The following is a 12,882-nucleotide window of genomic DNA, read 5'->3' on the forward strand; positions in this document are numbered from 1 at the left end:
AGCGGTGAACTGCCGCGTCGAGTTCGTTGGGAGAGCGGCGACCCTCAGGAGCGGCGCGCATCTCTCCGAGCTGAGCTGTGAAGACATCCCAATCCGTCTTATATCTCTTGCAATAATCAGGGGAAGGAAGTTCATCACCCAATACCAGGATTACTGGATTATGATCGGAGTCCAGTTCCGACTGAACGTAAATTTCGCTGGTCAGAGTGACGTTTCTGAGAAGCGCGATGTCCAGTACGTCAGGCCTATACTGCCCGCAATAGAACGTAGGTTCACCTGGTCCCAACACGAGATATTCATGTCTGTCAGCATGCGCATGGAGCGCTCGGCCGTTTCGATTGGTGGCTCTGCTCCATAGTCCGTGCTTGGCATTGAAGTCGCCAGCAGCAATTGTCGGAATATCACTACCCATCAGCAATTCATTCAGTGATTCTGGGAGTAAAAGATTAGTCGGAGGGTTATAGACAGAGATTAATCTGTGACAACCCCGCCTCAGTCGAATTTCGACCCCTACGGCCTCAGTTCCGTGTAACCGAGCACTGTCAATGCCGTATTGGACACACTGGAGGGATCGTTTGACAAGAATGCCAACTCCCCCACCAGCACGTCCAATACGTTCTCTATGGAAGAACTTGTAATTTGAAATGACAACGGATTCATTCCTCAGATGCGTCTCTTGGATTAGAGCCGCATCGATGTTATGTTCTACGAGAAAATTCTCGAAGTCAAGTTTTTTGGGAAGAAAGCCATTGGCATTCCAAAAGACTATCTTCAAAGATCTAGGCAATGTCGGTTGTCTAGACATTAGCAGTACCAGTCAACACGTTTGTATTCACCGTGAACATTTTTTCGAGCACGGGGAATTTGGTGAATAGTTGCTTCATCTGCTCCAAAGCGGCGCAGATGTCTGAAGCCCCCTGAGACTGAGGTGAGGGCTCTGGTCGAGAAGGAGCGGGCCTTGCAGAGCTGCTGGCACCCTTGGATGCCGCTCTAGCAAAACTGACCCCTTCCTGGACACGTCCAGACCCCGCAGGTCTTCCTGAAGGGACTGGCTTTTTAGCTGGTTGACAAAATGAGAAAAAAACCAAGAAAGTACTTGATGAAAATAGCTGCGTAAACGCAAGCGAAACATAAGTGGAACCACCTATTGGTGTGACACCCAAGTCAACTTGCCAAGTTTTTATGTCAGTGTTGGTGGTTTGACCAATCAACCGACAACTGCGGTAGCAGAAATTTGGGAAGCTAACCTGAAATGCCATCAGAAAACGAATCCACATGTTTATAGAAATCTAGAAAGGTTAATCATTTCCATGGAATTATTTTCCAGCAGCTTGACTGCATTAACTGCGAGAGCTTTCGACAGCTGGTCGTACTGTCATCCTCTAGGCACTACTCAAACTGAACGTGTCATCCTGTTGTATGTCTTTTTATACGGTCCGAACGCCTCAATTCAGGTACTCCAGGTATTTTAGGTAAATTTGCCTTTATTTGGGTTACATCAGGTACTATTCTTTGTGTTGGATCTTTTCTAGGTATACTGTTTCTCAACTCAATATACACTCCTGTGTATATTGAGTTGTTTGTTATATTTTTATGTTAGGTCTCGATAAGTGATTTTTGACTGTTAAATTTATGAATGTTTAAGTTTTCCCAAATGTCCATGCGGTTTTCCTTATTGACTTGTTTTATATAGTTTTATGTTCTCTGGTGGGGGAAAATTATGTTTGTTTTGTATGGCGTCTGTTGCAAGGTTTGATTCATATACTATTGGATTCATGTATGCCTTTTTGTGCTCATCGTACCTTTGAATCAGTTTTTTCTTGGTTTGGCCGATATTGAATTTTTGTCAGTCCGAGCATTGTATACTATATATCCCGTTTTGGTTTTTGTCTTCTTGTCTTCTTTTTTTTCATAGTTGTTCATTTATTGTTTTATTTTCGTGGATGACACGTTCAGTTTGAGTAGTGCCTAGATGATGACAGTGGATCGAATACAAAATCTAGATGTTTATTAGTACAATGACCTTAACAAACCCTAACTTTTCCTTCACATGTAACAGAATGAATTGAAAACTGATTATATCATTTGACACCGACACTTTTCAACTTTTCAGCAGGCGTGAGTTTCACAATGTTTTCAGATAATCTCCAAATCTCGTCACGCAATTCGTTGTTGAAAGTGCCTCTAGGTTTGATGAAAGGAACTGTGGCAATGAAAAACTCCCCGGTAATAAGTTCCATCTTATTCGAAGTAGCAATGTGGATCGCAATTTCGGCTCCATCTTCCGGACTCTAGAAATAAAATGGGTTATTGGAACCATTTATTTTTTTTATTTGAATTTTGAGATCAATTTTTCATTTCTTGTTGCAATGAGGCTCGAATTGTTTTTAAAAAATGAAAAACTTTCACCCTTCATGAAAAACCTATCTCATCTGAAACGTATATAACGCACCAAATTAAATAAAAAATGTATCATGATATGAGGGTTCATTATTCTTATGATTTTAACAAATATTGCTTTTGACAAATCAGTTTTCGGACAGTTTTATTTACGTTCGTAACTTATTTCTGGATTTTTCTTTTGGATGGATAAAAAAATTACCTAAATTGAATTTTTTGCGTCAATCTGGTGAGAAACATGAATTATTTCAATTTTCTTGAAAAAAAATCGAAACGTGGTGGTTATTGTATTCATTGTCGATTCGTGAACGTTTTGCTCAAGCTATTGAGCAATATTGAACAATAAATTTGTGTTTGAAAGAAAACAAAAAAAATGTTATTTTTCATTGAGTGCGGGAAATGAGTATTTTCAATGTCACATGAGAGGGTTATCTTTTTCAATCAAACAACGCATCTGGGTGTAAACTTATTCCCCCAGCTGACGTTAGAAAGTCGTCGAACAAGCATTTACCAATATGTGCTGTAGAAGAAAATAATAAACTTATGGGATGTCGCAACGAAAACTGCAAAGAAAAAAGTCGATATCAACGTAGTAGGTACATGTAATGTGTTTCTGTGTATTCAACCAAAACGTCAATGTTTTTATAAATTTCGTTCTTGAGATGTTTTGTATTGTTGATTTTGTCACAAAAGAAACTATAATAAATCTAAAGAAATGAACTTTAAACGTTCAAGTCAGTCTCGGATATACCTACATAGTAGGTTGAATGTACTGACGTCTATCAAAAAACAACTACTCCCCTGGCTAATACCACGAAAGGCGTTGGATTATATCCGACAGGCGTCAGTGCAGGAATCTTCACAGAAAATTTCCTGCATGTACAATTGGCAATACAACTGAAAGAGTCAATCTTCAATTTCGGAACGGGCACACTTGCAGACCGGTTTCGGGCTCATTAGCCACTCGTCAGTGCAAGATGGTGTCCATCATCAACCAAGTCAATGATATTACATAATTGATTATCGGAATTCTTTCAGAGTATTTCATTCCTCTTCCTAAGTTGAAGCGAACAACAAAATGTCACTCCATCTAGTGGACGAGGTACTAACTAACTGCATATCCGAAATTTGCCCGATTCCTCTGAATAAGGAAGGAATTGGTATATCCGAGACTGGCTTGAACGTTTAAAGTTCATTTCTTTAGATTTGTTTACTGCCAGTCTTCAAGCATAGCCCACTGACTAATAAGGAACTATAATAATTGTTACACCGGACCCTGGTGTCCAGCTAGCTGGATTCTTTTTATTTTTTTTAATCATTTTTTTCAATTGACAATTATTATTTTTTGAGAGAATAATACAAGAAAAAAGATAAACATTTGAAATAGTTTTCTTCTGTAGGACCGAGGAGGTTAATGTTATCAATAATTCCAGTACAATTGTACAGCATCCAGTGGTGTTTCTGTGTCGTTACTATAGATAGATAGACAAACAAATATTGAAAAATTGAAATCACCACAGCTTTTATTGTACATGAATCAAAAATAAAAAGAAAGTAATGTTATTTGGGAAAAGCTTTCAACTTCCAAATTATAAAACAAAAATGTGGAAGAGTTCAAAAAATATGAAAAACTAATCTCCCCCCCTCCCAAAATATGTCTCTTTTGAATTCATACATGATATAATTTTTAAATTTTCATATTGCCTTGGAATATCCTGTTACTATTATTCCAGATGAAACTGAACGGTAATAATTTTCCAAAATCATAGTCCTGTTCAGTATATGTATTTCATTTGAAGGTGATTGACAATGTTTCATGATGAATTTCACTAGTTCGGACTTCCATTGTCTAATATATAAAATGATTTGGAATCCCTGAAACAAAATAAAAAGTTAAGAGATTCCAAGCCACGTTAGTTCACGACATTTCGATTGTTAGTATCTACAATCGTCTTTGGGTGAAGACTGTCACCCGAACTGTAATCAGGTTCAGGTCAATGCCACAGAAACGCAGGAATCGGTTTTCTTCATCAAGACGAATGTCTCTGAACCGGATATAACAATGGCAGGAAAGCCAATTCTGCTTGCTGCTTCGATGTTTGTTGGGGTTAAAACGGACACCAATATATCTTGGCAAAATCATGTCTTTAGAATTGCAAAGGCTGCTTCTCAAAAGCCTGGAACATTGTTTAGAACCAGAGAACTGTACACACCTCAGCAATTTTTGATGCTTTATGGAGCTCAGATGACACCTTCTTCAGAGTTCAAGAACTCTTTCATTTGGAGAACTGAAGTTCATGTGGAATACATTTCCTGAGAACGTTTCTCCAAATGGATTTAATCTCCATCGATTCAAATCCAATGTGAATCACTACTTTGGCACAGACACCGCTCTAACAGTGCCTTAGAGATTTCCATGTAATGCTTATGTTTTATCCTTTTGTTTGGTATTAGCGTGAAATTAGAAGTTTGAATAATGTACGGCAGTTGAGAGAGACACCCCTGGGTTCTGCAATTCCCAGTCTCTCAGCGAATTTCAACAGCCGTTGTAATAGTGACACAATATTTGCGAGAATTGTTATAGAAAAACACTCTGCGAACACTCTGACATTCGTATCAGGTCTGTCCCGTTTTGTCGCGGGTGTAGATGTCACCTCAGCTGCTAGTCAGTGAGCGCGAATATACAAATTAAAATAGGTTAAATAACTTTTAATCACTCATAGTCAGTTTCAAGGCCGTAGCCAGGGGGGATCAAGGGGGATTGATCCCTCCACGAAAGTTCTACAAGCAACGGCCATCTAAAAATTATGTCAAATACGTTTGGCTTGTTTGAACATCACAGGAGCATGAGAATAACACCAACCGCGGCAATGGAATTAATAACTGGTTCGTCTCCTCTGGACCTGTACGTTAAGGAGGTTGCGTTAATGGCCATACGCAACCTCTGCTGCAGGCAACCAGTGATGCAATTGTACCCAAGTTTGTGTTTAATGAACCCTACAAAATACAAATAAAACAGAACACAGAGTCAGATGCTACAAATGCAATACGTATATATACAGATGGCTCAAAAACCAAAGAAGGCTCAGGATATGGAGTGTACTCCCTATCACTAAGCCTAAGAATTGAGTGGGAAATGGGAAAAATATCAGCGTGGTTCAAACAGAACTGGCTGGTATCTCAATTGCCACAAGAGAAATAACCAAGAAAAGAATTTCTGGGAAAAAATAACAATCTCCACTGATAGCAGACAAGCCCTATTAGCCTAGAACAGACGTGTTACCTCAGGCCTAGAACTAGAGTGCCACCAAGATTCAGCCAAAGCTTCGGTAGATAATAACATTATCCTGGGATGGATTGAAGGGCACGACGGGAATAAAGGTAATCTCCGACTCTTTAGCCAAGGAAGCGGCTGGACTGAGAATTTTAGGACCCAGTGGCACCTAACGCCTGATGACTTCGACAATTGCGGAACTAGCCAAATGTCATACCCACGCTCAATCCCTGAAGAGATGGGATGAAATCAAAGGATGCTATCTTGCCAGGATCACCCTGGGCGACCCTGGGAAGCTGGCGCTGGAGAAATATCTAGCGATGACCAGGAAAAATCTACGCTCAACAGTAACACTGTCAACTGAGAAAACACCTCCATAATATGGGGCTAGTGGACACACATCTATGCAGGATGTGTGAACTGGAAGATGAAACTGTCAGGCATGTCCTATGCGAGTGCCAGGAGTTATCGTCAATGAGAGAGTGTGTGTTTGGCGAGTCTTGGCCTACACCTTCTGTTATAAAGGAGATGTCTCCTAGTGACCATCTTCCATGGGTCGAGAGCTCGGTTTCGTCTAGATGCAACGTGCATTTGACGACCTCGAGCGCTGGTACCTCGAATGGAAGATCTGAGTGAACCCGGACAAGACTCAGGCGATAACCATGGGAATATTGAAATCTTCTCCGGCCAGAAAAGTGAGGATCCCTGAAAGGGAGAAAGGGAGACGCTCTGTCGAGTGAGGCCCTCATGTCCTCCGTTGAAAGATGAACAATATCTTCATCCAAACACCCCAGCCAGGTAGGGGTCCACGTGAAGGGCAGTACTGTTGTCTGAGGACATTTATGCCGCCATCCCATAAATCAGTCTTGACCCGTTTGTCTCTCTGACGAATATCAGTCGAAAGGGTAAGGGAGCCAGGCTCCAACCTGTTTTAAGCCATGATGACACGAACAAGGGACCTGCCCACCTTCCTGGAAAGGACAGGATCGACGATGACCTAAGAGGACAACTTCTTAGGAGGATGTACAATGGGTCGCATGTGGCCTAAGTGCTGTGGGCCTACACTCACCCTCCCCACTTTACAGATACAGATACTATTATAATTATAAAATCCGTTAGAAATTCTATTGAGTCCTTGGCAAAACGAACCAAGTATTTGAAAGAGAATATTGAAAAAAAAATCCTCGAAACACAATGAAAAAACCTTACGGCAATGTGTGTACAAATTTTCAAAGATCTTGGCGACACAACCTGCTTCCACATGTACCCCTGAGAGGACTTTCTCTTCTCTGAAACGCCTCAAAACTCCATGAGCCAGAAACGACTAAACGGTTTGGCGTTAATGTCAATCCACCGTAGAATTGACCGAGGAGGTAATTGATTTGTTTGCTGCAGAGAAAGCTAGAAAACTTAATTTGATTTTGTAAAAAGATGTTAATATTTTTGTAATAGTTTTCTAATAAATATATATGATCATGAAAAACAATTATATTACATAGTGCGTCAAAAATGAGTAAAAACTCATTTTAGACACACTATGTACCTTTTTTTTGACGAACATATACTTTTTACAAAAAAATAGCAGATATCTGATATACTGCTGACTTGAAGACAAATGGTCTAGTCTTCCAAATCAGCTACCGAATCACATCTAACTCATTCTTTATATTCTATATTTTATTCGATGATTTGATTAGAAACCAAAAATATGACAGCAATTTGCAGAAGATCCTTACCTTTCCAATTGATAAATAGAGAAGTGTGATCAGAGGCATGGAAATTCGCTCCCACCAAGTCAAATTCTGTTGATAATATTTTTTCACAATATCAGTTCGAACTACGCCAGGATGAAAGGCATTGGAAGTTATATTGTATTTTTTGAGTAAGTCGGCAAAAATATCAGAGGCAATGACTAGGCAAAACTTGGAATTCATATAGTTGAACAAAGGGATTTTTTCCTCCTTTATTTCAAGGGGTCCAATATTTTCTGGTGAAATGCGGTGAAAGTAAGCATTTGCGGAACTGGTGAAAATTATTCTTGCTGCAGGAGATTTCTTCAAAAGACCTGAAAAGTAATGGTTCATTTCTTCAATTCCTTCATTTTCATAGCTTCGCAAGATTCCATATTGAAACCAGTTATTTTTCTTATTTATATCATTTATATCAAGAACACTCAGGAAAATATATTAATTGTTGGTAACATAAACATTAAATCTGTTTTAAAATCTGTTATAATAACTATTGCTGCGGCGACAGCCTATAACGGAAAAAAACCCCAAAAGCTCAGCTCGCAAAAGTAAAAACTAGTGCGAGCTGGGAATTTTTTTTCAATCGATAACATAAAATATTGATTATTTAAAGAAAGTAATACAAATCATGAAATTATGAAACAATAAAAATTAATTTACGCTCCGGGGCAACTTCATTAATTAAAGTGGCGCATTTGGTTTTTCAGCTGCAGGAAAACCTGCAGCACCACATCAACTGAAGATCTTGATCTGCCAATGTCCTCTCTTTCATAAAACAAAATGTAGGGTGTCTCCAGGAGCTCCAATGTATTCAAAACATCACCAAAACACTTCGTGACACCACTATCGTCAAACTTAAACCAGGATAACCGGGAGATTGACATGATTAGAATACTAGGAGAACAGAAATTGAAAGGAATAATATCTAGAAGAGCTGAAACGCTGTCAGAACTATAAGTCTGAGAATATTTGAATTTTGTATGAAATATAAAATGCAAAGAACGTAAATACTACAAAAAACAACAAATGGTTGAAATTGGAAGAATTGGGCGGTAGAAGAGTTGGAAAGTGAAGGAAATGTATCCGTTTGATAGTTGCGTACATTTGCCTCTTTGAATAGTTTGAATGAATATATCGCCATAGAATATTCGAAATATTTTTTTTATTCTCTCAAATTACTTTCAGGAAGATCATGGACATTCTGAAAGAAAAACAAATGTAGTAGCAAATCTACATGACTAATGTTATTGTTATTTGGGTTCTTGAAATATCTTAGTTCAATTGAAAGGGTATATTTTTAGGAAGGAACGTTTTTGAATTTCTACTTCTTCTTCATCTCTATAGAAACTAATGTGGGATTCTCCCAAAGAAACGGAAAAAACAATCAATTCCAAGGATTTAGTCTATAAAAAGATGTATAGATACAAACCGAAAGGAAAAACCTTTTCAAAACAGCTTTTATATATGAATGTTGAATCATATGGAAAACATTCCGTTGCATTCTAAACGTTCGTAATGAAATCGAATCAGATATCATTCACAGGATTCCTACAGAATATAATAATTGAAAGAAGTAAAATTTCACTTACATGGAACACTGCCTTATCGGCTCGTTAGTGCCAAATATGAATAACATCATGAGAAAAAACACATACTTCTTTCATAAAAGTACGACTTTTTGTCACGGAATGAGCTGAATCCATCCATGTCATCGATGACAGTACGTAAATGAGATTCATTCGCTCATTTGATCAAATTCCAGTCATTGGAACTTGTTAAAATTGAAGGTTTTGGCTTTCTACTTCTCCATCGTGATATGAATTGAGGATTTTCGAAGAGCATTATGTTTACAGAAGAAAGCACTTTTCACAGAAACGGACTCGTTGACAGACTCAAATATCGATATTCCGAAAATCTACGTATGAATTACAGACCGATAACACGCTTTAATTGGTATTACTCCTATTTCTACTTATGAGAATTCGTATTCATCACTTACCAACCAATAGGTGGGTGAGTAAGAAATGGCTGTAATAATTGATCTGCATGGTAGGGTTGAATCCATCTTCAGTTGGTATTTCAGAACTTCTTGGTATCCCGGCATTGTTGATCAGAATATCCAGTTTTTCCTCAGATCTATTTATTTTTTCTGTCAACTTTCTCACAGACTTGAATGAAGCTAAATCAACATATTCGAAAATTATATTTGGATTGTTGGTTTCTTTTTCGACTTTTACTTTTATATCTTCGTCTATTACCTTATCAGCTACTATTACTTTACATCCTCGTGATGCAAGTTTCAAAACTATCTCATAACCAATTCCTGAAAAGTAATGATGTTATTACACATGAAATTTCAACTTGTGATTTTGAACAGGAACTTTCTGGTCGAAATGAGTTATATTGATAATATCAACTGGTCATCCTGGAAATAACATAGTGTCTGTTAGATTATATAGGTCAGGAACGTGTTAGGAATCACACGTTAAAAGGTAAGACCTCGTTAATCCTTAGCTCGCACAAGTTTCGACTTCTGAGGGTTGTCGTTCGTAGGGGTGCGACAGCTGGTTAACGGAAAAACAGATTTTAAAACAGATTTTTAAAACAGTTAAAATTAACCATGAATCTGAAAGTGGCAATTCTTTCAATGTTTAATCCCTATGTTATGTTGTTATATTATTCTACTTTTTCAATGATCTGTATCATCGATTTCATACTTGAAATCACACAAGACAACTCCAGGGTGAACTCTTCAGCTATAATGTCAAATATGGAAGCAATCATGAAATAATTCATTGAAGCGAATACATGAATTGAAAGATGTTCCAACCTCAACTTCAATATTCTAAACACTCAGTATTCAGAATTCCACCTTTTAATATTCAAAGTTCATAGACATCGAAATTGATTCGATCACAGGATATAGAAATATAAAACAGATTGCATTCTTAGTATTATACCTCAGTACAGTAACCGGATCAAAGTTGCAATGTCAGCGTATAAATCTTCATAAATGTTCAACCAAATCATCTAAAAGAACAATTCGTTCAGGCCAGTCTCAACACCCTACACAGTAGGTTAATGGACTGACACCTATCAGAAAAAAACTACTCCCCTGGCTAATACCACGAAGGGCGTTGGATTATATCCGACAGGTGTCAGTGCAGGATTCTTCACTGAAGTTATTCCTGCATATGCTGTTGGCGATACAACTGCCGCAATAGATTTTCAATTATTGGAACACACTTGCAGACCGGTTTCGGGCTGTTTGGCCACTCGTCAGTGCAAGGTAGTGTATATCATCAACATAAAGTCGATGATTTCCGATAATTGAAAAAATCGAATTCCGTCAGAGTATCATTCCTCGAACTAAGCTGAAGACTACAACAAACAACAGGTTTGTCGTCGCTCCATCTGCCTGTGAACGAGGTAACCAACTGCATATCCAAATTTGCCCAATTCCTCGTAAAAGGAAAGAAATCTTTCACGTATAGTCAGTGGGCATACTTGAAGACTGGCTATAAATCAAATCATCTAAAAGAACAATTCGTTCAGGCCAGTCTCAACACCCTACACAGTAGGTTAATGGATTGACACCTATCAGAAAACAACTACTCCCCTGGCTAATACCACGAAGGGCGTTGGATTATATCCGACAGGTGTCAGTGCAGGATTCTTCACTGAAGTTATTCCTGCATATGCTGTTGGCGATACAACTGCCGCAATAGATTGGTTACCTCGTTCACAGGCAGATGGAGCGACGACAAACCTGTTGTTTGTTGTAGTCTTCAGCTTAGTTCGAGGAATGATACTCTGACGGAATTCGATTTTCAATTATCGGAAATCATCGACTTTATGTTGATGATATACACTACCTTGCACTGACGAGTGGCCAAACAGCCCGAAACCGGTCTGCAAGTGTGTTCCAATAATTGAAAATCTATTGCGGCAGTTGTATCGCCAACAGCATATGCAGGAATAACTTCAGTGAAGAATCCTGCACTGACACCTGTCGGATATAATCCAACGCCCTTCGTGGTATTAGCCAGGGGAGTAGTTGTTTTCTGATAGGTGTCAGTCCATTAACCTACTGTGTAGGGTGTTGAGACTGGCCTGAACGAATTGTTCTTTTAGATGATTTGATTTATAGCCAGTCTTCAAGTATGCACACTGACTATACGTGAAAGATTCATAAATATTGAGGGAGGTCAAGATTATTGAGAATCAGTATTAAGAAATTCAGTTCAATATCTATTGATCTTCAGAAAGAGGTTCCAGCCATGCAGCACATTTCCTTTTCTTCGATCCTGCTGGGTGACAGCATAAGTTTTTGGTGATTTATTGTATTTTTGATTAACATTTGACTGTTTCGATACAATAAATATCTAATTAAGTGTTTCAGTGAGTCCTTTCATTATTTGGATGAATGAATGAATGGGTGAAACAGCGAATAAAATACTCTCGTTAATAAGCTACTGAGTTGCGACAATAACACGAACAAAATAATCACCTGAACTTCCTCCGGTGACCAAAGCGACCTTTCCCACCAGACACACTTTACTTTTACATCGAGCACGGGTCAGTTTCGAAACAATTTTCAGGAAAACCAGGAAGAGTAAAACATAAGATGCTGCACAAAGAACAAACATAATCTTAGTTGAACACTGGTTCGATATCTCAACTGATTGAACGGTGGGACTCGAATAGGTGATAAAATTAAATCATGGTCACTTTGTTTACTGCTGTTGACGTTCGAATAGAAACAAATGCATTTACATTTTAGAAAGTGTATTGTTGTGTGCATTAAACATTATGAAATGTGATCCTGAGGAAGTTAATATACAGTCAACTAGCGATTCGCACCGGCTTCGCATGGGTGCAATGCTGATATTAAATATACTACAGAATGTCTTCTTATATAACGTTCACAGCTTTTTCGTCAGTAGACAATGCAAACATGTTTTGTTCAGAGGTTACTCTTGAAAGAGCGACATATAATTGGCACGGTACCGCCGCAACTGCTATGTCTTTGCACTTTAAATCTGTAATATCGTAGGAAATATTTATTTAAATCACATGTTGTGAGGGGCCATATTGATCACATTATGAATAGATAAGATAAATAATATATTGAAAATTATTTTATTAATGCGCCTTTTTTCCCGCGGCTGGCGTCTCACTTGGAATGTTTTAAAATCATTTTTTATTACACACCTGGAGCATAAAACGAAGCGACATACGGAATTTCAGCCTCCGAACATATACCGTTATGGAGAAACATTGATCAAAAGGCAATTTTTATATGTAAACGCGTCCCTCATACCCCCACTGGGGACGCACTGATTGAAATATTTGGGAATACTTTCTTAGCGCGCATCTAAGCCCTGAGAAGCATCTATATACCGTATTTTAGCTTCCTAGGACTCATCATTATGGAGAAACGAAAATAAATGAGTGAGT

General features: G+C 38.3%; 1 protein-coding gene across 1 annotated transcript; it reads right to left on the bottom strand.

Annotated features, from left to right (window-relative positions):
* Window positions 1-1,991: 1,991 nt before the first annotated feature.
* Window positions 1,992-12,169, bottom strand: LOC111501997 (retinol dehydrogenase 12). Its single transcript, XM_023155938.2, has 4 exons — window positions 11,933-12,169; window positions 9,422-9,745; window positions 7,411-7,739; window positions 1,992-2,291 (listed from the first exon to the last, which is right to left on the bottom strand). The coding sequence occupies exons 1-4, from the start codon at window positions 12,069-12,071 to the stop codon at window positions 2,082-2,084; spliced, it is 1,002 nt and encodes a 333-aa protein (XP_023011706.2). The 5' UTR covers window positions 12,072-12,169; the 3' UTR covers window positions 1,992-2,081.
* Between the last annotated feature and the right edge of the window lie 713 nt (window positions 12,170-12,882).

Source organism: Leptinotarsa decemlineata, unplaced genomic scaffold, assembly GCF_025532065.1.
Source record: "Leptinotarsa decemlineata unplaced genomic scaffold, Ldec_3_MD MMD2_tig00026328_RagTag_RagTag, whole genome shotgun sequence".
Classification (NCBI taxonomy): Eukaryota; Metazoa; Arthropoda; class Insecta; order Coleoptera; family Chrysomelidae; genus Leptinotarsa; species Leptinotarsa decemlineata.

What these genes read in the sequence shown, in the direction of transcription:
- LOC111501997 (XM_023155938.2), bottom strand. Translation starts at nt 12,071, where the DNA reads ATGTTTGTTCTTTGTGCAGCATCTTATGTTTTACTCTTCCTGGTTTTC. An exon ending in GGTCACCGGAGGAAGTTCAG is followed by an intron (nt 9,746 to 11,932) that starts GTGATTATTTTG and finishes ATTACTTTTCAG; the next exon opens with GAATTGGTTATGAGATAGTT. An exon ending in ACTCACCCACCTATTGGTTG is followed by an intron (nt 7,740 to 9,421) that starts GTAAGTGATGAA and finishes ATTACTTTTCAG; the next exon opens with GTCTTTTGAAGAAATCTCCT.